Raw genomic sequence first — 27226 nt, 5'->3', positions numbered from 1 at the left:
ACACATATGCATACACTAATACAACCTCACTCATATATGCATACACATTTACATATCTTCACACATATATACATTGACATACATAGAAACATGCATTGAAAATAGAAGCAGGAGGAGGCCATTCGGCCCTTCGAGTCTGCTCCACCATTCATTATAATCATGGCTAATCATCAAGTTCAATACCTTGATCTCGCCTTCCCCCCCATATCCCTTGATCCCTTTAGCCCCAAGAGCGATATCTAATTCTTTCGAGAAATTACACAATGTTTTCGCCTCAACAATTTTTTGTGGTAGTGAATTCCACAGATTCATCACTCTCTGGGTGAAGACATTTCTCCTCACCTCAGTCCTGAAAAGTTTTCCCCTTATCCTGTAGCCATGTAAAATGGCTGTGTTCCGATTAATCTGGCCAAAACCCAGTTTAAAACGGCTAACCCGAAAGACTGCTGGGAAAAGCAGCCAAGAAGACACAAGCAGGCAGCTGCAGACAGTTCTGCATATTCGGCTCTGGGAAGGTAGCCCAGATCGATACTCAGGGCTATCAACAGCCCATCAACCCAGGTATTCGCAGTTGCATTCAGGACTGTTTGCAGCCCATCTATTCAGACATCCACAGTTAAATCGGCTATCCTCGGGAACAATTGCAACAAATTAGCAATTGAATACCGGGCCAGACCTGTCGGCGCCTGCAGTGGCCGAAACAAAGACAGGTGAGCGACCACCCCCCGATCGAGGAATCGCCTCACCATTGGACACATCGACCCCAGAGATTGGGGACAGATCCAATCACTTGGGACTCAGGGTCAACGGCCGCCCCGGGAGGCGGGAAGCCCCTGGGCCCTATAAAAGTGAGGGTCCAAGTTCAGATCTCTCTCTCTCTCTTCGCCTGCTCGAGACCTTCGCAAGACCAGCCACCGGCAATTGTAAGTTTGAATCCAGCGATCGCTATCCGGTAGAGACACCTAGCCACTGACCTGTAGCAGCCTTTTGAATCCCGCGGGCCAGATTTGATTGGACAAGCCATTCGTTTCCCTGACCTGGTGGGCTCTTCCTAAAGTTAAGTATTGGCCAGTAGTGATAGGTTTATTATATAAATAGTAGTATTAGGGTATTAATATTGCTTGTTGTATATAATAAATGACCGTTGTTTTAATCCTTACTAAGCGGTGTGCTGTATTATTAATCATAACCTGAACTTGAACCACGTGGCGGTATCATAAAGATACCTGGCGACTCATGAGCAAAGGTGACGTAAACAGAGCAAATAGACTAAGGTTAAAAAGAGCAACATAATTGGCGACTCCGCCGGGACCCGACTTAGAAGTGGAAAACCACTCCGGGAGAACCCCAACATTTTGAATTAGAATCCAATCGGAAACAAAAAAAAAACCACAAGTGTTCAAGAGGTTCTGGTTAATAATTCACAATTCGGAAGTGTGTATATGCATGCGTAACTAACAGGGTTGTAAGGCAAAACTGATAAATTTTTTGTTGCGTCAAAACTATCGGCAGTTGGTATTTCGGAAATTAGCGCAAGCCGTACCCGCATCTACCACACCACCTTAGCCCCCTGTTCCAAATTTGAACGTAACGAGCAGATAAGAGAGAGCCATGCAGGCAATGCAAGCGATGCAGCGCCTCATGAACCCCGAAGATTTTGCTGTTGCACCAGTCAGCAGCGTAGGAGCGGGACAGTGTCCCGTTTGGGAAGTGGAAATCCGTAAAATTATGCAGGGCAAAGGATGGCCCGTGTGGAAGGATTTCTGCAATAACGACGACTCAGGTCCTGGAAGTATAGGGCATACTTGGTGGGAGAACCTGAGTGCGATCCACAGAAAGAGTTTAGCAAAAGCGCGCAAGCCGATGGCAATTGTGTCCTGTCTGGCACAATTGCGAGGCACAGAGGAGGTCGTCAGGACGCTCCGCAAGGAAATAGAAGACATACATCGGATGAGTAAAATCGATGTATGCGAAATTGAGAAAGAGAACCTGGAGTTAAAAGGGAAATTAGCAGCAAAAGACTAACGGGGTCACCAATCTTGCCTGGCGCACTTGAGTAGTTTCCAGTCACAATATGAAAAGGCTTATCAGGACCTGCAGCGTGCAGTCCTGGTAAAGAAAGAAACAGAAAACCAGGTAGAGACGCTCCAGAAACAATGCAGTGATCTCAAGGCAGCCTTGAGAGCGCTCCACGCCACAACCACGGAACAAAGGCAGAGTACTTTGGACCATGCAAAGTGCCGAAAGCAGATTGCAGACTTGAAAGCACTGCTTTCTGTCCAAAAGGGATTTCAAGAAACCTTTGGGGAAAGTTTAGACCAGGAAGACGGCCCTGATTGGGAAGAATTGCAAGAGTCAGCGCAGAGATATGTTCAGGGAGCATGTGCGCAGGGAAAAGCCCAAAGGAGGAAAGCACCCCCACCCCCCACACAACAGATAATACAGGCTCCCATGAACCCTGTAACAACCCACCGCACCGCCACCGCAGACGAGGCGGAAGTCTTATATTCCACCCCCCTCACAGTGACCCAATTACGGGACGCGTGTGCCAAAATCACACCGTTCCTCCCAGCTTCAGACCCACACCATTTCTTTGCCACCGTCAAACACCAGGCGACCATGTACGGCCTGGATGAGAAAGAGCAGGTAAAGCTCATGGTCCTCAGCTTAGACCCATCGGTCGCAGCAGCCCTTCCCGACCCACAGAATGTAGGAGGAGGCACCCTTGCAGAAATGCATACCGCGATCCTGGATGCGATCGGGTACAACCGGGGCGACCCCGTAGACGGTCTGAATAAATGCAGACAGAAAAAGTCTGAACACCCCACAGCGTTCGCAGGACGCTGGTGGATTCATTTTGAAGCCGTATTTGGCAACGTAGATCGTGCCCATTTGTCCCCAGACAATATGGCCAAGTGGACCCGCACCCTTATCTCCCATGCCACGGAAGCAGGACAGAATGCCTGTAGCAATTATGACCCCTCGGAGGAGGCTCATAATGAGAAGTGGGTGGTCAAGAGATTGTCCCGCGTTTGGGAACAAGCGGCTCACGGTAAATCAGCAGCTAGAACCCCCGAGGAAAACCAAGCCGCCGCAGACGTGCAGGCAGTAAGATCCACTCTTCACAACCCCGCCTGGGTAAACGAGGGAAAGAACAGCCCCCCAGCCCAACCGCAAGAGTGCTACAATTGCGGACACTTGGGACATTTTGCTAGAGAATGCAATGGCCCTAAAAAACCACAGAGAGCCTATCAGACCGGCACTCCCAATAAGAAAAAGGCAGAGCCCATACATAGCGTTAGCGCCCAGTCCGATCAGAGAGACGTGACCGGATTGGACTGACGCTGTATAGGTTCCCCCAGCTGGGTCTGCGATACCCTTTGGGATAGGTCAGGACGACCCGGAGTCGCAGCAAAGGTTAGGGGACAGCCGATCGAGCTTCTCTGGGACACAGGAGGGTCCCGCACAACCTTAAATTCCTCCACCCTTGGTAAGGACACGTGGCCCACCACATCCACAATCACCCTCAGCGGCTTCACAGGCCACTCACAACAGGGGCATATCACGACCCCTGTACCCATCCAGATCGGAAATATTAATACAAAGCACCCCGTAGTGTTACTCGACCTGCCCACAACAGCAGAGCACATTTTAGGGATCGATTTTATGAACTCACACCACCTCTCCTTCGATCCAGTCAACCAGTGTGTCTGGAAGATGGCGAAATCCGCTAGAGCCCCCGCAACACTCAATATAGGGGACTACATGAACAAAATCAGTGCCGTAGGCGAGTTTGGGTTTAACCCCAGCACACTCAGCACGGACCGACAGGTTAGGGCAGTCCTGCAGAAAAACAGGGCAGCATTTGCAACCCATAAACACGACTGTGGGCGGATGACCGGCTCCGTATAGATAACCGGACCGGACCCAAGACCCCAGAAACAATACGGATTTCCCCTAGAAGCAGAGGGAGAAATCCTAAAGGTCATAGAAAGCTTGTTAGAACAGGGCGTCCTAAGACCGGTAGCCTCGACTAACAATGCCCCGATTTGGCCAGCAAGGAAACCCGACGGATCATGGCGTTTAACCATTGATTATCGGGAACTCAATAAAGTCACCCTCGCAGCAGCCCCCACCGTTGCAACAAGTCCCGAGACCATGCTCAAACAGGGACTCCATGCCCGATATTTCACGGTTTTGGACGTCAGTAATGGGTTCTGGTCCATTCCATTGGCAAAGGCGTGCCAGTACAAATTTGCCTTCACTTTCCGAGCTCAGCAGTACACGTGGACATGCCTGCCACAAGGCTTCCACAACTCCCCCTCCATTTTCCACCGACAGCTGGCAAATGGACTAGCAAAATTTTCTCGCCCCGTATGTCTGGTACAGTATGTAGACGATCTACTACTGCAGACAGACACCAAGAAGAGCACATTGAGCTTCTGTCCGAACTCCTGGAGTTACTACACTCCATTGGCTGTAAAGTAAACCCCAAAAAGGCCCAAATATTGGAAGAAAAGGTGATATATTTGGGTACTATCATCACACACGGCAAACGCGAGATCGAGCACAAAAGAATTGACTCGATCGCTAAATTGCCCCTTCCCCAACACGTGTCAGCCCTCCGGTCGTTTTTAGGACTGGTTGGCTACTGCCGAAACCACATTGACGGTTTCGCCAGCAAGGCAGCGCCCCTCTCAGACCTCCTAAAGAAAGGAACCCCCTGGGAATGGCTTCCGCAGCATACGGAGGCTGTGGAATCACTAAAACAGGCACTCATAGCCGCCCCAGCACTACAAGTTCCAGACCCGCTTTCCCCTTACGCCATAGAGGTAGCGACCACAGACCGCACCCTTTCAGCCGTGCTCCTGCAGGAACGGCACGACCAGCTAAGACCCGTAGCTTATGCCTCCCGAATTTTAGATGCTGTGGAGCAGGGATTTTCAGCCTGTGAGAGGCACCTGCTCGCAGTTTTCTGGGCAGTCCAGTACTTTTCATACATTACCGGACTGAACCCCATCACCATTTTGACCGAGCACACCCCCACCCAACTTTTACTGGACGGACGACTTAAAGACGGTACCGTCAGCCAAATCCGCGCTGCTAGGTGGACCCGTCTCTTACAAGGACGGGACATCACAGTAAAACGGACAAAGACTCACACATACTTAGCGGACAATCTACAATACCCCGGAACCCCCGAGTGTGAAATCATCTCGCCCCACCATAATACAGGCCCCTTTATAGCCAGAACACCCCCCAGAAAACTAGCCACTCCATCTCAGAACCCCCCTCACCCGGACACGTGTGACCCCATCAGGATTTATGTGGCTGGATCTCCCACAATCCTGGATGGGCAACGCATAACAGGTTGTGGGGTTTATGTGGCGGACGCGCAGGGATGCGCCCTTGAAGAAATCGCATTAAAATTGCCCGGACACTTAGGCGCGCAGGCAGCAGAGCTTGCGGCCATCGCCTACATTGTAGACCACCCAGATTCCTTCCCCAGCCCAGCAGACATATATTCAGACAGTCTATACGTGTGCAACAGCCTCACCGAATTTCTGCCCCTCTGGGAAACGAGAGGATTTGTTTCCGCGGATGGGAAACCCCTCCCCTCAGCCCCATTACTCCGCCATATTCTGGAAAAGGCCAAGAACAGGACTTTTGGCATTATAAAAGTCCGCAGCCACCATCGTTCTTCCCCCCCTGGAAATGTAAAAGCCGACGCGCTGGCTAAGGCAGGATCCAGGCATGGGTACTTTTGGAAGCCCCCCGGGAGCGCCCCAGTGAGTGCGCCAGTGAGTGCAGTTCAGGTCGCGCAGACTAGGATCGAGGATCTAGTAGCGGCCCAGAAGCAGGATGGCGCTCTCACTGAGATCGTGAAAGGGAAGTTTCCAGCCTCATACGAGAGGTTCCGGAATACCATGACCACACATGAGGGTGTGGTGCCAAAAGACAGCCTTTACGTGGTTCCTGTACAAGATAGGAATCAGATGATCTGTCTATTCCATGACGGCCATGGACACCAGGGAATAGAACCCACCGCAGCCCACCTCAAGCAGCTTTGTTGGTGGCCAAATCTTAAAGAGGATGTATCCCATTACATCGAAAATTGCCTCATCTGCGCACAAAACAACCCAGATAGATATGCCAAAAAGGCACATCTAAGCCACACCCGACCCGTTAACGGCCCCTGGACTAACCTCCAGATCGATTTTATAGGTCCATTGCCCCCTTGCATGAATGGCTATAAATATGTTCTGGTGGTCATTGACACTTTTACAAAGTGGGTGGAAGCATTTTGCAGCCCGCACCAACACCGCGAAAACCACCGTCAAAATCCTAACCCACCACATCTTCACAAGATGGGGACTCCCCCGCAGTATTGAATCGGACCAAGGTTCTCACTTTATGGGACGGATCATGCAGAACGTCCTCACGATATTTGGCATAACCCAAAAATTTCACATTGCGTACCGCCCTCAGTCGAGTGGTATAGTGGAGCGCATGAATCGGACCCTAAAAACCACCCTTAGGAAAATGGTCCAGCAAAACAACACCACTTGGGATTCGGTCCTCCCCCTTGCGCTGATGTTTTTGCGTAACGCTGTTTCCACCTCCACAGGTTTCACCCCACACACCCTCATGACCGGACGCCCCATGAAAGGGACAGAATACTTGCTAGGTTGAGACCTAACCAGCCCCGAAGTCACGGCCCTCACCCATGAGAAGGCCGTGGAACAACTACTTGCAAATATAAAAACAGCTCAGCTAGCAGCCGCTGTTAAACTGGGCACTAAAAGAAAACAGAGCAAGGCCTGTTTTGCTAAGGCAGTACATGCCACGGGGTACAACATAGGACAGCAAGTAATGTTATCCGTGTACAACCCCAGCATGTTTCTGTCTCCAAAATACTCGGGTCCATATTCAATTACGGACAAAATAAGCCCGTCGGTATATAAAATTAAATACCAAAATGGTAAGACTGCATGGTTTCACATAAACCAGCTCAAGGTTTATGGAGCACAGTCAAACCACTCCCACCACGTCATGCTTGACGCAGCCGACCAAACCCCGCCCACATCCAACGTGACCACTCCCACCCCTTCCACGTCCAGCCCAGACACGGACTCGCCACCGACTCCACCCACGAACTTTACGCTCCGCCCCGGAACGCCCACAGACTGCAGCAGCACAGACAGCGACTGTGACTCTGACGACAGCCACAGCACGCCTCCCTACTATCCTGGTCCCACACCCAGCAACTCCGACCTGGACTCCAGTGACCCCTTCCTCATCACCTACTTAAATAAACCCCACCACCGACCACCGAACTACATGGACGACCCCGACTTTGTCCCCACCCAACTCGACACCACTCATTGGCACCGCGACAACTCCTGCAGACTCGTCCGCAACGACGAGGACCTTTCCGCCCTGATCCACTCCAGAGTTTGGCACTCGGGAGAAGGTGACGACCTCGGGCCTGACTCCGCCAACCCTTTTGCGACCCTGTTCGCAACCGAGAACTGAGGTGTCCACATGATGATTTAAAGGAGACACTTGGTGAAAAGTGTTGTCCTTTCTGATGGAACCTGCAGAATGTTTTACGTTGTCTGTCTGTTTGTTAAATGTTGTTCGTTGTCTGTCTGTTTGTTAAATGTTGTTCGTCCTACAGGAGAATTTTCTCACCGCCGCACACCCATTCACCTGAACTTTTAACTTTTCCCACTGACACCCACCGCGGCCACACGCCCATTCTGCCGATACCTCTGAGGACTTGCCTCAGACACCCACCACCGCCACACGCCCATTCTGCCGAAACCTCTGAGGACTTGCCTCAGAGGCCCACCGAGACCATACGCCCATTCAGAGGAACTAACTTTTCAGCTGATACGTGGTCACCAGACCAGACTCCCGATCGTAGCTACTCTTCAGATTTGATGGTAGAATCAGAACAGTAACCCCACCATGATGACTACATTTTTGGCCATTCTTTGGTCGCTCAGGCAGTGGAGAAACGGCGTGAGACCCGCCCTGCCTGGGGACCCCCCCCGTTGGTCAAAAACGCTCGGGTAGGGAAGATATGGTATTGGTAGCCGTCCTACCCGGGAACTCCACCCAAATCTTACCCGTCGCGGCCCACACGCACCTCATTCGAACTTTACTTTCAAAAACAGTTTATTTTATTTAGGCAACCTTTGGGTTGCTGCCACATGCTATTTACATCCTAGAACATTTGGATGATAAACCTAGCACTGGTCCACCATTGGGAAGTGTGCCGTGTCCAAACATTTGTTTTGAAAAAAAAAAATGGGGGGAGAGTCACATACTGTGACCAATTATAAGGGTTTAATTGGCCCCAAGAAGGATAGACACACTAACACACCAGATATTAAACCGAAATATTTACACACACTACGCTTGTCTTACAGAATTCCAGAAGCTCCAAGTCTGGAGAAAACCAGCGAACACAGAAAAAGGAAAAGAAAGAAGACAGCCATGAGGACTCCCTTCTTCGTGCTCAACATGTTTGTTATGGACCTTTGGTTGCGCGGGAACGCGGACCCCATCACTCCAAACCCCTTTACTGTTAACACTTCACTGCCCAGTAGTACCGAGGGCCCAGTCACCAACCACGCTGCATTATCCTGGTGTGCCAAATTCATAACTTGGTACTCCTTATCGTACATCATTGAGGCACAGTTGGCATTGGCTATACTCAGTTGTGCAGTACAGACCATGCGCCTCCACAAGTGGAAAAGGAGAGCTTACCGCACTCGAACCCCAGTCTATCGGATCCGATCCCTGATATTCGGCTATGACCAGACCCCAGACCCCCGCGATATATGAACAATAAAACATGCACTGGCGGTTTTTCCTGTAAATAAAAAGAGAATGTATGGAAATGTATGATCCTGAGCTTGACTGCCAAGCCAGGAAAGAATATATTAAATGTTGTAATTGTTATTGTATGTTTAGAGAGATAAGATTGTATAATACTTGAAGAATTGTTTAGGTAATATTAGAGGTTCCCAGTTTATTTTTTTCCAGACACATGCCCCTGCCTGACATAGCGCCCTCAAGAATTGTTTAGGTAAATTTTTGTGCGTAGCTAGGGTCAGAGTAGTGGCCATGTGGGAGGTGCCCCCCCCAGTCGGGAAACGAAGAGGACAAAATTTATGTGATCCTTCACGCTTCGCGTTAGGATCACAAGGCGGGAATGTAGCCATGTAAAATGGTTGCGTTCCGATTAATCTGGCCAAAACCCAGTTTAAAACGGCTAACCCGAAAGACTGCTGGGAAAAGCAGCCAAGAAGACACAAGCAGGCAGCTGCAGACAGTTTTGCATATTCTGCTCTAGGAAGGTAGCCCAGATCGATACTCAGGGCTATCAACAGCCCATCAACCCAGGTATTCGCAGTTGCATTCAGGACTGTTTGCAGCCCATCTATTCAGACATCCACAGTTAAATCGGCTATCCCCGGGAACAATTGCAACATATTAGCAATTGAATACCGGGCCAGACCTGTCGGCGCCTGCAGTGGCCGAAACAAAGACAGGTGAGCGACCACCCCCCGATCGAGGAATCGCCTCACCATTGGACACATCGACCCCAGAGATTGGGGACAGATCCAATCACTTGGGACTCAGGGTCAAGGGCCGCCCCGGGAGGCGGGAAGCCCCTGGGCCCTATAAAAGTGAGGGTCCAAGTTCAGATCTCTCTCTCTCTCTCTTCGCCTGCTCGAGACCTTTGCAAGACCAGCCACCGGCAATTGTAAGTTTGAATCCAGCGATCGCTATCCGGTAGAGACACTTAGCCACCGACCTGTAGCAGCCTTTTGAATCCCGCGGGCCAGATTTGATTGGACAAGCCATTCGTTTCCCTGACCTGGTGGGCTCTTCCTAAAGTTAAGTATTGGCCAGTAGTGATAGGTTTATTATATAAATAGTAGTATTAGGGTATTAATATTGCTTGTTGTATATAATAAATGACCGTTGTTTTAATCCTTACTAAGCGGTGTGCTGTATTATTAATCATAACCTGAACTTGAACCACGTGGCGGTATCATAAAGATACCTGGCGACTCATGAGCAAAGGTGACGTAAACAGAGCAAATAGACTAAGGTTAAAAAGAGCAACAATCCTCAAGCTGTGACCCCTAGATATTGATGCCCCCATCATTGGGAACATTCTTTCTGAATCCACCCGGTCTAATCCTGTTAGACTCATCCAATCTATATGCAGATTAAAGTCACCCATAATCACAGATGTTCCTTTAACACGTGCATCTCTGATTTCCTGTCTAATGCTATTCCCAACATTACCACTGCAGTTTGGTGGTCTGTATACTATCCCAACAAATGTTTTTTATCCCGTGATGTTTCTTAACTCAACCCGTACAGTTTCCACATCGTCTGTGCTAATATCTTTCCTCAATATTGTATAAATATTTTCTTTAATCAACAATGCAACTCCACCACCTTTTCCATTCTGTCTGACCTTCCTAAAAACTGAACAGTCCTCAACGTTTATTTCCCATCCTTGTTCACCTTGGAGCCATGTTTCCGTAATCCCATCTATATCATACCCCTTTACATCTATCTGTGCAACTAATTCATCCATTTCATTTTGAATGCTCCGCGCATTCAGGTACAAAAACTTAAGGCTAGTCCTTTTAACGATCCTTGGCCGGTCCCTGCTATTTTTTACAGTGTACTGGACCTTGGTTTTTCTGCCTTTCACTTTTCTTATTCTCCTTGCTTTGTTGTTCCCTTGTTCTTGATTCCCCCTGCTCTGAATCCTTGCATAGCTTCCCATCCCCCTGCCATAAAAGTTTAAACTTTCCCCAACCGCTCTAGCAAGTAACCGCCCCCCCCACCCCAACTCCCCAAGGACATCAGGCCCGGCCCTACCCAGGTGTGACCTGTCCAGTTTGTACTGATCCCACCTCCCACAGAGCCGGTCCCAATACCCCAGAAATCTGAAACCGTCCCCCTCACACCATCTCTTCAGCCACGTATTTATCCGATACATCCTAATATTTCGACTCTGACTAGCACACAGCACTGGTGGTAATCCTGAGATCATTTCCTTTGAAGTCCAACTTCTTAACTTTCTTCCTAACTCCTTATTCTGCTTTCAGGACCTCATCCTTTAAAAAAAAATCAATGCCATTGGTACCGATGTGCACCATGACCACTGGCTGTTCACCCTCCTCCTCCAGAATGTCTTGTAACCTATCCAAGACATCCTTGATCCGAGCACCAGGGAGACAACACACCAACCTAGAGTCTAATTTGCGGCCACCAAAACTCCTATCTATTCCCCTTACAATTGATTCCCCTATAACTATTGCATTCCCACACTTTTTACTCCTCCACTCCACAGCAGAACCAACCGTGGTGCAACAAATTTGCCTGTTGCTGCTTTCCCCCGCGAGGTCATTTCCCTCAACAGTATCCAAAGCGGTATATCTGTTCTGCAGGGGAATGGCCACAGGAGATTCCTGCACTGCCTACCTCGCTCTCTTGCTCTGCCTGGTGGTCACTCATAGTCTTCCTGCCTATGGAGTCTGAGCCTGTGGTGTGACCACCTCTCTATACGTGGTATCCATGACATTCTCTGCCTTGCAGATTCTCCACAGTGTCCCAAGCCGCCGCTCCAGCTTTGAAACGCGGGCTTCCGGAAGCTGCAGCTGGAGACACTTCCTGCACACATGGTAGTCCTGGGAATTGGAAGTGTTCCTGATCTCCCACATGGGGACGGAAGAGCAGACCATGGCTTGTAGGTCCGCTGTCATGTCTTTCCCTTTAAATTACATTTATCCTTTAATATCAAATAATATTAACTAGTATTAACTAATATTAACTAGGGCCCTTCTTCTCTGCTACTTGTTATTATCAAACATATAAATGTACTCGCCCAATCAGCTCTTTTGATTTCCTGGTTCTGCTTTCAGATTCATTTCTCCTTTATCCTCCAAGCTTGGTTCCCTAACATATACACACTGCACACATATATACATACACATATACATACTGCACACATATATACATACACATATACACACCGCACACATATATCCATACACATATACACACCACACACATATATACATACATATATACACACCGCGCGCATATATCCATACACATATACACACCACACACATATATACATACACATATACATACTGCACACATATATACATACACATATACACACCGCACACATATATCCATACACATATACACACCACACACATATATACATACACATATACACACCACACACATATATACATACACATATACACACCGCACATATATACATACACATATACACACCCTCACACATACATACATGCACATTTACACACTGCACACATATATACTGTTATGGGCCAGGGTGTAGAGAACCCCAAAGTGTACCATGGAGTTCACCTGACCCACAACTTTTAATAGATTGTGATATGGGGAGCACAAGGCCCATTCTACTGGTGTGGTACAGCAGAAATGGAAAAGTATTTTTGAAAGCAAAACAATGTTTATTTGATGAACTCAAGTTAACCTTTTTTAAAACATACAGTGAACATCTTAGCAAACATCAATTCAAATATAACCCCCAAAGAATACAACACTAAGTTATCCTTAAGCTGTCCTTTTGACATCCATAAGACTACAAAAAAACAACCTTTAAACAGAAGCACATCAGCTTAAAGTCACTACTGAGAGTAGTTATTAGTTTTAAATCACCAAAGGATCGATTTACAGTCTTTAGATTACAGAGTGAGAGACTAATACCTCTTCTGGCTGTGACTGCAGCTGCCCAGCTCTGAAAACGAAACTAAAACACACCCTGCAGCAAACAGCCTAAAACGAAAGTAAAAAGCTGACAGACATCCCAGCTCCACCCACTCACTGACATCACTGCAGTAATAAACACCCAAGATGGGTTTTTTCACCTCCTCATACGTCCCAGATACCTCCTCCGGTCGTGATGCAAACACTTCACTAGCCCTACTATCAGCTTTGTTTGAATCAGTAATACCCACATATCCTGTGGCCATTTCATTGTTTAGCCACCTTCTCAAATGAAATGAAAAAGGCTTCTACCTCCTCATCAAACCTTGGCAATGCTTGGACATATTTAAATCGATCCCCACCAAGCCTTCGACTTTGACGCTCTTTCTCACTATCCTCATCACTATCATTCAACTGTACGTCTGTCAATTTTAACTGACTGTCATGTTTCATGGCCATTTTCTGAAGTTCAAATTCTCTCTCTTTATCTTTTTCCCTGATCTGTGTCTCCCTTTTTCTCTCTTTTTGTTCTGCTGGAGCTATTCTTTCTTTTCTCCTTTCTTCTCTCTCCTTTTCTTTTTCCTCTCTCTCTCTCTTTCTCTGACTTTTTCCGCTCTCTCTCTTTCTTTTTTCTCTCTTTCGTATTCAAGCTGCTTTAATTTTTTCTCGTGTTCCATTTGTAACTGAATTTTTGGCCATTTCCAATGAGTCAAACTGTATCTCAGGCAACTTTAAATGCTTAGCCACCGCCATAATTACCTCATCCTTTCGCATTTTATCAGGTAATGTTAACTGCAATGTTTTTGCCAAACCTAACTGTTTGCTTTTAGCCTCTGTCCGTAAGGTACTGTGCGTGACCATCTCCACCCACAAAAACTTCAGAGCCTCTGAAAGAGCCATTGTCCACAACACACTCCCTACTTAACTGAAATACCACACCTGAAAAGCACCCACAATATGCTCACCCCTCACTGTCTTTAAGTTCACTCAGCCAATCCAATAGATAGACTTTTATCCCGGGCGAGCCCCCCAATTTATTATGGGCCAGGGTTTAGAGAACCCCAAAGTGTATCATGGAGTCTGACCCACAACTTTTAATACATTGTGGTATGGGGAGCACACGGCCCACTCTACAGGTGTGGTACAGCAGAAATGGAAAAGTATTTTTTAAAGCAAAACAATGTTTATTCTATGAACTCAAGTTAACCTTTTTAAAACAAACAGTGAACATCTTAACAACCATCAATTCAAATATAACCCCCAAAGAATACAACACTAAGTTATCCTTAAGCTGTCCTTTTAACATCCATAAGACTTTTTAAAAAAACCTTTAAAACAGAAGCACATCAGGTTAAAGTCACTACTGAGAGCAGTTATTAATTTTAAATCACCAAAGGATCGATTTACAGTCTTTAGATTACAGAGAGACTAATACCCCTTCAGGCTGTGACTGCAGCTATCCAGCTCTGAAAAACTAAAACACACCCTGCAGCTAGCAGCCTAAAATGAAAGTAAAACGCTGACAGACAGCCCAGCTCCACCCACTCTCTGACATCACTGCAGTAATAAACACCCATTTCTTAAAGGTACTCTCACTACAGATATTTATATACACACCCATTTGTAAACACCCATTTCTTAAAGGTACTCTCACATGACAATACATACACATATACGCACCGCACACACAGTCATAGATTATCATAGAATTTATAGTGCAGAAGGAGGCCATTCGGCCCATCGAGTCTGCACCAGCTCTTGGAAAGAGCACCCTACCCAACCCCACACCTCCACCCTATCCCCAATCATGGGGATATATGGCCGACACACCTGGCATCACGCCAACATTGAAATCCATATACCACATTGTTTATTTGTGTGATAGAATCATAGAATCTACAGTGCAGAAGGAGGCCATTTGAGTCTGCACCGGCCCTTGGAAAGAGCACCCTACCCAACCCCACACCTCCACCCTATCCCCATAACCCAGTAACCCCAACCAACACTAAGGGCAATTTTGGACACTAAGGGCAATTTATCATGGTCAATCCACCTAACCTGCACATCTTTGGACTGTGGGAGGAAACCGGAGCACCCGGAGGAAACCCACGCACACATGGGAGGTGTGCAGGCTCCGCACAGACAGTGACCCAAGCCGGAATCGAATCTGGGACCCTGGAGCTGTGAAGCAATTGTGCTATCCACAATGCTACCATGCTGCCCAATAGTCACACATATGCATACACATATACACACAGTCACACATATACGCATACACATATACACACCCTTACACATATATGCACACACATATACACAGTAACACACACAGAAATGTATACACAAATATACACACTCACACATATATGTGTATATATATATATATTATATATATATATATATGTGTGTGTGTGTGTGTATGTATATATATGTGTGTGTGTATATATATATATATATATACACATATATATCTCACATACATGCATACACATATGCACAGTCACACATACACTCACAGAAATGAATACACAAATACACACCCTCACACATATATGTAAATATGTATATAAATATATGTATGTATGTGATATATATATATATGCATACATATGTGTGTGCATATGTATAAATATATATACACACACACACATGCATACACATATACACATCCTCACACATATGTTGGTACACATACACACAGCACACATACACACACATATGCATACACATATACTCAAAAACACATACATACATATATAGACACACTCACAAATAACATATTACAAACTTTTGAACTGAGATTTCTTGATCCATTGACAGATTATTCTGGTTTGGCAGTTTGAAGAAGACCCGGCAACATGAGTTAAAACCATGTAGGAGTGTTAATGGACAGGATGATATTCAGCTTTACCCCTCTGAGGTGCTGAGTCTCTCTTTCCCTTCAATAAGGAGCTGGACAAGCTCCTGACTAGGTCAGAGATCACATCATGTCACATCGCATCTGGGTCACTGAATGTATTCAAGGCTGAGTTAGACAGATTTCTGTTCAGGAAGGGAGTTAAAGGGGTATGGGGGAACAGACAGGAAAGTGAAGTCACAGCAGGATCAGCCATGATCTTATTGAATGGTGGAGCCAACTCAGGGGCAGGATGGACACCTTCTGCTCCTGAGTCCTATGTTCCTATCCTGAAGACAAGTGTCTTTAAGGGTAACACAGTGGACTGGTTTCAATTACTTGAAAGGGCACCGGGGGGGGGGGGGGGGGGGGGGGGGGGGGGGGGGGGGCACGAGAGTCCTTGTCCTGAGTAAATTTTCCGTTATCGTTCCTGGATTTTTAATACACTAATCCGAGGCGATTATATGCTGCTGAGATGGACTTTTGGGGGGCGGTTGGTGAGTGGAGAGGGAGTTAGGAATTATTTAGCCTTGATCCTCTAGTCATCCTGAGTGTTGGATTTGATGGATCGAGTGACTTTTGCTGCCTCTTGATGCCAGGTATTTTGGTATGTCTGAGCGTGCTCCCAGTTACGGTGCTTTATAAACAGAGCTTGATGGCAAACAACTGAATTCCCACCCGAAACCCTGAGGGAGCAAGCATTACAGAAAAGAGAGTGAGGCCAACATGGGCTTTAGCTTTCATATCATGACCTTTACTGAGATGGAAATATGATTTAAGCTTACTGCTGGCTCTAATGCTTTGTTTGCACTGGCATGGGATTTGAGAGGGAAAAAAAAAACACCATTTCAATCTGCAAAAAGAAAAATCCATCCTGGCAAGCTAAGATTGAAATTAAATGGCCAAGTAGTATTGAAGATTGTGCTTGAGAACCAGCTGCCACCCCCCCCTAGCCAAGTTGTTCCATAGCACCAGGTTAAAGTCCAACATGTTTGTTTCGAATAACTAGCTTTCGGAGCGCAGCTCCTTCATCAGGTGAATCTGAGGAATCAGGATTCACCTGAGGAAGGAGCTGCGCTCCGAAAAGCTAGTGATTTGAAACAAACCTGTTGGACTTTAACCTGGTGTTGTAAGACTTCTTACTGTGCTCACCCCAGTCCAATGCCGGCATCTCCACATCAAGTTGTTCCAGTACAGCTACAACACTGGCATCTACCTGGAAATGTGGACATTTTCCCAGATATTGGCTGTTCATAAAAAGCAGGACGAATCCAGCCCGGACAATTACCGCCCCATCAGTCTAATCTCAATCAGTAGTAAAGTGATGGAAGGAGTCATCAACAGCACTTTCAAATGGTTGGCACTTACTCAGCAATAACCTGCTCACACATGCTTAGTTTGGGTTGGCAGAGGATCACTCAGCTTCTGACCTCATGACAGCCTTGCTTCAAACATGTTAAAAGAGCTGAACTCCAGAGGTGAGGTGAGACTGACTGTCCTTGACATCAAAGCAGCATTTGACTGAATGTGACATCAAGCGGCCCGAGCAAAATTGGACTCAATGGGAATTGGGGGAAACTCTCCACTGGTTGGAGTCATACCGAGCATAAAGGATGATGGTTGTGGTATTGGAGATCAATCATCTCAGCTCTGGGACATTGCTGCAGGGGTTCCTCAGGGTAGTGTCTCGGCCAAATCATTTTCAGATGTTTGATCAATGGCCTTCCCTCTATCACAAGACCACAAGTGGGGATCTTCACTGATGATTGCAGAATGTTCAGAACCATTTGCAACTCCTCAGATACCCAAGCAGTCCATGTCCAAATGCAGCAAGACCTGGACAATATTCAAGTTCGGCTGAAAATGGCAAGTGATATTTGTGCCTACACGTCAGGTAACGGCTGTCTCCAGAAGAATCTAACCATCGCCCCTGGAAATTTAATGGCAATATTATTGCTGAATCTCCCACCATCAACATCCTGGGGCTACCATTGACCAGAGGCTGAACTGGACATTCCACATTAATTGTGTGGCTGCAAGAGCACATCAGTGGGAATTCTGAAGAGAGTAACTCATCTCCTGACACCCCCAAAGCCTGTCCACCATCTACAAGACACAAGTCAAGAGTATAATGAAATACTTTCCACTTGCAGCGCCAACAACACTCAAGAAGCTCAATACCATCTAAGACAAAACAGCCCGTTTGATTGGCACCCCTTCCACAAACATTCACTCGCTCTACCACCGACGAACAGTGGCAGCCATACCATTACAAAGACCAGTGGCAGACTGGAAGATTGGGAAACTTTCAAACATAAACAAAGGGATAATAAAAAAGTAATTAAAAAAGCTAAGGTAAGTTCCAAAATAAAACTAGCACAGAATATCAAAAGGGATAGCAAAAGCTTCTACGGATACGTAAAAGGGAAGAGAGTCGCTAAGGTGAATGTTGGCCCCTTGGAAGACGAAAGTGGTGAGTTAATAGTGGGGAACACAGAAATGGCAGAGATGCTAAATCAATACTTTGCCTCAGTTTTCACGATGGACGAAACTAGTGCCATTCCTATAGGAACGGGCAATTCAGAGATAATAAAAAAGGTGGAACTTGGAACAATCAGCATCAATAGGGAAACAGTACTCCACAAACTCTTGGGATTGAGGGCAGACAAGGCCCAAGGGCCTGATAAAAGTAAATTACTGCAGATACTGGAATCTGAAGCCAAAAGACAAAAATGCTGGAAAATCTCAGCAGGTCTGGCAGCATCTGTAAGTAGAGAAAACAGCTAACATTTGGAGTCTAGATAACTATTTGTCAAAGCTTTGTACAGCAGATAATAAGGGAAGCAAATGGAATGTTGGCAGTTATAGCAAAAGGAATTGAGTATAAAGGTAAGGAAGTGTTGTTGCAACTATACAAGGCATTGGTAAGACCGTACCGGGAGTATTGTGCACAGTTTTAGTCCCCATATTCGAGGAAAGATGAAGTGGCATTGGAGGCAGTTCAGAGGAGGTTCACCAGAGTGATTCCAGAGATGAGGGGTTTGTCGTATGAAGAGAGATCGAACAGTTTAGGCCGATACTCTCTAGAGATTCGAAGAATAAGGGACGATCAAATCAAGGTATACAAGATGCTAAAAGGTACGGATAAAGTAGACATGGAGCTGATGCTTCCTCTTGTGGGGCATTCTAAAACTAGAGGTCATAATCTTAGAATAAAAGGTAGTAAATTTAAAACAGATTTGAGGAAAAACTACTTCACTCAAAGGGTTGTGAATCTGTGGAATTCGCTTCCTCAGAGAGCGGTGGATGCAGGGACAGTGAGTAAATTTAAGGAGGAGTTAGACAGATTGGTAATGGGTTGAAGGGTTATGGAGAACGGGCAGGACGGTGGAATTGAGGCCAGGATAGGATCAGCCATGATCACATTGAGGGTGATCAGGAGGCTAAATTGCCTACTCCCGCTCTTGGCCATGTGTTCTCGGGATGAGATGCTCTGGCTGATTTCAGAATCCAGCTCTTGGCCTGTAACATTGTAGGTAGCAGATGAGGAACATATCAGCCATGATAGAATGGTGGAGCAGACGCGATGGGCCGAATGGCCTAATTCTGCTCCTTTATCTTATGAACTTATGACAAGATGCACTGCAGGAACTCGCCAAGGCTCCTTAGACTGTACTTTCCAAACCCACGACCGCTACCATCTAGAAGGACAAGAGCAGCAGACACATGGGAAAACCAGCACCGGCAAGTTCCCCTCTAACTCACACGCCACCTTGACTTGGAAATATATCTGCGTTCCTTTACTGTTGCTGGGTCAAAATCTTGGAACTCCCTCCCTAACAGCACCGTGGATGTACAGGCAACGGTTCAAGAAGGCAGCTCCTCACCACTTTCTCAAGGGCAATTAGGGACCGGCATCCCATGAAGGAATAAAACAAAAATGGCCACATGAAAAGCAGAAAGACTCTGTCACTGAGTCAGTGACCAGCTGCCTGTGGCTTCCTGCTGAGGCAGCTGTTCTATCAAGAGTCAGGATCGACACCCCAGCACGTGTGACTTACTGGCTGTTTAAAGCACTGGATAATGAGGCATGGCAGCTACTTAAAGTTCCGAGATTTGCCTCTGTCTGTTGAGCCTCTAATTATCTTTCTAGATAAAGCTCGTGTTCTCCTGCACTGGGTACCAGTGCCTTAGTTGGTAGAAAGGAACGTTCTGGGTAGTTTTGCCTCTCCCAGGAATTACATGGCTGTGGGGTGTGGAGTTGGGGGTAGGAAGTATCTAGTCATGACTCTCCTTCTGTCATGAGTGTTGGGCAGGCTTGACGGAGCTGCTGGCCTTTCCCTCCCCACCACTTTCCCTGTGCCCCTGCCCCAGGTGGGCTTACCTTGCTGTTGGCGTCAGGACAGATCGGATTCCTCTCCCACGGGTTCCCCTCCCTCGAGGGGATTCCTCGGAACCGTTCAGGTAGGACAGCTCCCTCAACTGTTCCTGGCGGATCTCATCGTTGTAATCCTGAGGAGAGAAAATTAGCTTTCATTTGCATCATTTGCCATTCGCCAACAACTCCGCTTTCTCCTTCTCTTACTGTTACATAAAATAAACAACACATCAAATATTGAAGCTAGTGTACAATTGATAAACAGTGCCTTATTAATAAATATGTATTGAATAGATTTACATGCACAGAAATAGGCCAGTCATCCTATCTAGTCATTCCCAGTTCTCTTGCTCCACATGAGCCTTCTTCCATTCTCCGTCCTCTCACTCTATCAGCATATCCTGCTATCCATTTCTCCCTCCTATATTTATCCAGTATCCCCCTACTTCACTCTTCTACTTATATATTCTGCACTGTAAATTCTATGATAAGCTATGATATTGCCTTTGACAACCTCAGGACGTCCCAAAGTGCTTTATATGTAATGAATTGACTAAAATTTTTCCAGCCTGTTCGGGTTACATTTCAGATCTCCAGCATGTATTTCATTTTCACCTTGTATTACTGGCCTGCAGCTTGCATTCTCCTGCAAGTAGAAACACTTACTCGGCCCCAACCCCTTCGAATCCGAGCATAATTTTGAAGGCCTACATCATAATCAGCTGTCATAAAAGCCTGTAAATTTCTACATTTGAGGTCAAAGTTTTTTTCTTCAATGTGATCAGACTGGCAGAAGATTCACAGAATGACTTTCTCTCTGACCTCGCCTCACCCGTCACCATAGTAACTATCCTCCCTCTAACTCCTTCCAGCACGGTCTGGAATTCGAGATGCAGACCATTTGTCACCCCTAACCTGATGTTACTAGAGCATTAATTACACGGTGTACATTTTCTGGTCCTGTGTCGGTCTTATTTGTAATGTTCCATTGTGTTGTCTTTTGCAAATGTCATATAACCCAAAATACAATCAAAAATAGTCTTGTTCCATTATTAACTAGTTGAAAAGGACATTTATGATAAAAGTACCAAAGCCTTCATGAAGGTCCCCGCCTTCTCAACCTTGCCCCTCGCCTGAGTGTGGTGATCCTCAGGTTAAATCACCACCAGTCCCCTCAAAGGGGAAAGTGGCCTATGGTCACCTGGGACTATGACAATTTTACTTTCTACCAAAGCCGAAAGAATTTTAAAACAATGTATAAAGTACTAATTATTAATCTTACCAGATTTGAAAATTTATAACAATTACTGGGATAAGTTTATCGTGTTAATGAAATACCTGTTATCAGTGAGGAGGTATCTGATGGATCCGTTTAGTTAATGGGGGTGGGGAAAACATGAAAAGCAGGAAGTGGGGCAGGGAGTGTGCCTTCATCAGAAGCCACCTTCTGACTGGGAGAACCTTACTTTAAGGCCCAGTGACCTCCAGACTCTCTCCGGCCCCCCAGCCTATTATCTGAGATCCCTCCCCCAAAGAGGACCCCCAAGTGAGGGGTAGAAGTCCCGCCTCATGCCAGTCAACGCTTGTTAGAGATTAATATGGTATTTTGGCTGCTACAGTCAGCGGGGTGGTCATGAACACATCCTAAAAATTAAGGCCAAGATGTTTAAGGTGGCCAATGAAATTAGCAGCAATGTGTGACTCTCTGAAGACGTACTTAGCCAGAACCAAAGTACTGTAGACAAAGGCAGAAATATTTTGAAAAGGCAAAATTATACTCAAAGAGTCCTAAAGTTAAAATTCCACTGACTCTTCTGGCACATTCTCAGAGCAGGTTGAGCAGACTAGCCTGGGACCTAGATGGTCGTTACCCCAACCTTCATGAGTTTGCAAATCTTAATTTTTTTGCGATCAAGGCTCAGTCTCAGTTTGAAGTCAGATGATGTAGTGACTGGAGTGCAACTGAATGCCAGAATCAATGTCCAAATCCTCTGGTGTGGGGTAAGCAGAGATTACGGAGGTGACGCCACAGGACTCTCTGTGTTGGGTGTTCCCATGGCGACGGACTCTCAAAGCCTGGTGCAATAGATAGCTGGTTCACCTGGTGTGGAGGGGAGACTGGCCATTTTTTGTCTGGGAGAGGGGACACGATTCAAAGTCGCTTCGCTCCTTGTTCAAAGGATTCAGAAAATCTCACATCTAGCAGGGGGTGGGGAAGAAGGGCAGCCAAGGGAAATGGAGGTTAAAATGCCAGATGTTGCACAGAATGTAAATTCAAACGTTTTTTTTCTGACAGAAAGAGATACGCGTTGCATACACAATTTTGCTTTAAATAGGTGCAGTGTCTTAAATGAATTCCAACGGAGGTGTAAGTAGTTTGTTGAGAAATGGGGTGCCTCAGTGTGAATGTCTCCCAGTTGAATGAAGAAGCAGGCACTCACACAGCCTGTTTAAACAACCCTTTGATTAGGCAATTGAAGCATGAAAAAAAAAACATATTTTATACAAAAGTGATTTAATCTTGTTCAATGTGTGGCTGTCTCTGTGCAGTATAGAGCGGAGGATAACATTTATGATTCTACAGCAGGCCTGCTTAGAAGGAACGCAAAATGGTAAAAGGCAGCTGAAAGGGCACCATCATCCAACACTAAGCATAACGAGAATGCAGGTACAGACCAATTGAACTAACAACAAAAGAAAGGGATTGCCTCTTCCCTATCCCAGATACTACTGCCATGTTGAAAAGTACAGTGAAGTTCTGCCTTTCGTGACTTCCTGGGTGGCACGGTAGCACAGTGGGTAGCACTCTTGCTTCACAGCACCCAAGAACCCAGGTTCGATTCCCAGCTTGGGTCACTGTCTGTGTGGAGTCTGCACTTTCTCCCTGTGTCTGCGTGGGTTTCCTCCACAAGTCCCGAAAGACGTGCTGTTAGGTAATTTGGTCATTCTGAATTCTCCCTCCTTGTACCCGAACGGGTTGTGGCGACTAGGGGATTTTCACAGTAACTTCATTGCAGTGTGATGCACAATCAATTACTCTCGAGACAAGGTGCGTCATAACTAATAGGCTTTAATCAGCTAGAACTGTTCCCAGCAGCTTCGATACAGAAAGTGAAGGCTGCTGGGATGGCATTGGCTCTTATACTCTGCCTCTCAGGGCGGAGCTATGTACATTAGCCAATGGTAGACTCCTGGGTCTAGCCAATGGTCATCCACCGCTCAGGTACTGCAATACCTGGTGTTACCACACTGTGTTAATGTAAGCCTACTTGTGACACTAACAAAAATTATTATATTCGTTTACGCGTGCTAAAGCCTGTGTCCACCACATCACCCACCGTGTGAGCAATTGTTCGCTGATCCGCCTTTCCTTTCCCGTCTCTCCCCTGCCCCTGAGGAAACTGCAGTCGCGATGGATCAGAGACGTCGACACATTTTAATAGGGAGATGGTGTCAACATTTCAGGAAGCAAATTCATTCCATTAATCCTGGTTGTGACCTTTAATTCCCATGTTTTTAAGCACCTTTCCGACAGCCTGGGAAGCGGTGCCTAGAATGGCCACAGCTGAAGAGCAGCCCGAAAGAAGACATGAACCTGGAGATGCCAGAATATCTCGGTCCAGCACTTCAGAAATGGCTCTGTTTAACTTTGATGTGGTCACCAATTCTGTCTGCCAGTTTTGAGGTGGTTAATTTTTCTCTTTTTAAAACTTTCAATACATATCTTGTGTTGCTCAGAGCTCCTCCCGCCTGCTGTTTCCAGGTACCACAGCTTGCTATACAGTACTGTAAACTATTAACCCAGTGCTGATTTCACATTGCTGAAACTTACCTAACGAAGCACGCACGTCATTTGCGATTTTGCCATTCGCGAGACTTTGCGGGAACATAACTCGGGTGAATGTGGGACTTTACTGCACTCATTCTCAAACTGCTTAAAACTGCTATAGTCGTACCTACCATTGTGCCAGCTGTGCTTGAGGGTAGCTGAGCCACGGAATTGTGGCTTCGAGCCCTATTCTAGAAAGTGGAGTGTGTAATTTAGCTGATACTCAAGTGCAGGACAGACGAGTGCTGCATTGTCAGAGATGCTGGGCTGGATTCGCCGATTTTGAGACTAAGTGCTGATGCCGGCATAGGAACAGTACCGTTTTCCTCCGTCTGGTGGGGGATAGCAGGTATGCAGCATAGAGCCCCCTGCTCCAGCTGCGGATATGGCCAGAGAATTGCCGGGTCCGTGGCCGCAGATGCGCGTGCGGCTGCGCCGTGCAACATGGCGCAGGCCGTGCACGGACCCAGCCTGACAAATAGTGCCCCCCTTTGGCCAGGCTTGCTATCCATGGACCACCCCCCACCAGTGCCCCCAAACTCGCCAAAGCACCCCCCTGTTGCAGATCAGCTCCCCCCCCCCCCAACTGTGGCGGTGCTGGACTCAGTCTGCAGCCGCCACGCCGGGTTCCCGATAAAAAATAGCATGAGTGACCCACGCCGTCAGGAACTCGGCCCATCGGGGGGGGAGCATCGGGATTTCAGAGTCAGAAACTGGAGAATCCCGCCTGTTGTCTCTGGGATAAGCCATTAAATTGCCACCCATATGCTCTCACAGCTGGATGTAAAAGGTCCCAATGCACTAATGGAAGGAAGAGCAGGGGAGTTTTCGATAAGACCACAAGACATCAGAGGAGAATTAGGCCATTCGGCCCATCGAGTCTGCTCCACCATTCTGTCATTGCTGATATGTTTCTCATCCCCATTCTCTTGGTTTCTCCCAATAAGCCCTGATCCCGTTATTAATCAAGAACCTATTGACCTCTGGCTTAAAGACACTCAGTGACTTGGCCTCCACAGCCTTCTGCGGCAATGAGTTCCACAGATTCACCACCCGCTGGCTGGAGAAATTTCTCCTCATCTCTGTTTTAAAGGATTGTCCCCTCAGTCTGTGGCTGTGCCCTCGGGTTAGAACATAGAACATACAGTGCAGAAGGAGGCCATTCGTCCCAACGAGTCTGCACCAACCCACTTAAGCCCTCCCTTCCACCCTATCCCCATAACCCAATAACCCGATCTAACCTTTTTGGTCTCCAAGGGCAATTTATCATGGCCAATCCACCTAACCTGCACTTCTTTGGATTGTGGGAGGAAACCGGAGCACCCGGAGGAAACCCACGCAGACACGGGGAGAACGTGCAGACTCTGCACAGACAGTGACCCAGCGGGGAATCGAACCTGGGACCCTGGCGCTGTGAAGCCACAGTGCTGTGCTGCCCTTCTAGTTTCTCTTACTAGTGGAAACATCCTCTTCACGTCCACTCTATCTTCTCCCTGGCCAATATTTAATCCTTAGTCAGAATTACTAAAAAACAAATAGTCTGGTTGTTATCACATTATGTTTGTGGCACCTTGCTGCTTACAATTTAGCTGCTGTGATTTCCTACAACAGAGACTATGGCCGGAACTCTCCTGCTACCTCACCCCCTCCCCCCACGTCCGCCCACAGCCCCCGTGAAAGGTTTCCCCATGGAAGACTATGGCGATTTACATTCTTCATCCATGTCACTGTCGGGGAGGGGTCGACGTTGGTGGGATTTAAAGATCCCGCTGGCGAGAAGGGCTGGAGAATTTCCATTCACATTTCAACAGTACCGCACTGACTATAAAGCTGTGAAGTAATGAGGCTGTGAAAGATGCGATAGAAATGCACGTCCATCATTCACACACACAATCTGGGCTGTTGCCTTCCCACCTCAACACCCCCTTCTGTGCAAAGCATTTAAAACAAGCTGGAGAGTATTAGTAGCAACTATGCCGGGTTGTGACGAAGCATCTACAATGGGGGATGTGCCTCAGCTTTGGATCAAACTGGGGAACTTGATATTCCCGGTTATACCATTTTCAGGAGAGGGAGGGAGGGTGTATAGTGTTGGTGAAGGATTTTATCTCAATGCTAGATGTCAGGATGTCCCCAGAGAGGTTGCATTAAGACAGAATCAATACTGATAGAGTTAAGAGATGGGAATACAAGTGGCACAACTGTTGGTATACATTATACGCTATCAAACAGTGCAGATTGGATAGCAGGGATGATCTGCAAACAGTCCAGAAGGAAATGTAAAAACAACAGGGGAAATAAGATTGGTTGATTTTAACCTGAAATATAGTAAAAGTAGGGATGTCCTTAATGGGTGAACTCGGGACTGTTTCTGAGAGGAGTGTGTTTTTAGTCCAATAAGGGTAAAAGCATTACTTGATTTCGGCCTCAGAACAGGAGTAGGACCGTCAGCCCCTTGAGTCTGTTCTGTCATCCAAAAAAAACATGGCTGATGTTTTTTTCAATCCAGTCCCAGATTTTCACTGGCCTTATAATAATAATCTTTACTGTCACAGGTAGGCTTACATTAACACTGCAATTAAGTTACTGTGAAAAGCCCCTAGTCACCACACTCCGGCGCCTGTTCGGGTACACAGAGGGAGAATTCAGATTGTCCAGTTCACCTAACCTGCACGTAACCCAATAATCCATCCCAACCTTTTTTGGTCACTAAAGGCAATTTATCAGGGCCAATCCACCTAACCTGCACGTCTTTGGACTGTGAAAGGAAACCGGAACACCCGGAGGAAACCAACGCAGACATGGGGAGAATGTGCAGACTCCACACAGACAGTGACCCAAGCCTGTATATAATACAGTTAGCACTGTTGCTTCACAGCACCAGGGTCCCGGGTTCGATTCCGATCCCAGCAAGTGCCATAGAACATGTTCATAGAACATGGAACATACAGTGCAGAAGGAGGCCATTCGGCCCATCAAGTCTGCACCGACCCACTTAAGCCCACACTTCCACCCTTCCCCATAACCCAATAACCCCTCCTAACATTTTTGGTCACCAAAGGCAATTTATCATGGCCAATCCACCTAACCTACACGTCTTTGGACTGTGGGACCAAACCGGAGCACCCGGAGGAATCCCACGCAGACACGGGGAGAACGTGCAGACCCAGCGGGAATTTTCCGGCCATTCCATGTGTGAAGAAGAAATGCTTCCACTGGCGTCACCCCTGAATGGCCCGGCGGTAACTTCGAGATCATGCCACCTTGCTCTGTCTTCTTCCTTCAGATGAAATAGCTTCTCCCTATCGACTCA

General features: G+C 46.9%; 1 protein-coding gene and 1 long non-coding RNA gene across 9 annotated transcripts in view; one reads left to right on the top strand and one right to left on the bottom strand.

Moving 5' to 3' along the window:
- Window positions 1–27226, bottom strand: part of LOC140410367 (KH domain-containing, RNA-binding, signal transduction-associated protein 2-like) — an 824701-nt gene that overhangs the window by 281611 nt on the left and 515864 nt on the right. For all 8 annotated transcript variants that reach the window (XR_011940630.1, XR_011940629.1, XR_011940628.1 and 5 more), the window contains one exon: window positions 20091–20218. Coding sequence is in view for 4 of the 8 variants with exons in the window: in XM_072498401.1 (XP_072354502.1) it covers window positions 20091–20218 (128 nt within the window). In the remaining 4 variants the exon portion in view is untranslated. The remainder of the gene's footprint in view (window positions 1–20090; window positions 20219–27226) is intronic.
- Window positions 1–27226, top strand: part of LOC140410368 (uncharacterized) — a 295275-nt gene that overhangs the window by 77414 nt on the left and 190635 nt on the right. The gene's annotated exons all lie outside the window — the stretch shown is intronic.

The sequence above is a fragment of the Scyliorhinus torazame genome, chromosome 4 (genome assembly GCF_047496885.1).
Source record: "Scyliorhinus torazame isolate Kashiwa2021f chromosome 4, sScyTor2.1, whole genome shotgun sequence".
NCBI lineage: Eukaryota > Metazoa > Chordata > Chondrichthyes > Carcharhiniformes > Scyliorhinidae > Scyliorhinus > Scyliorhinus torazame.
This window is presented reverse-complemented; position numbering and strand designations above follow the sequence as displayed.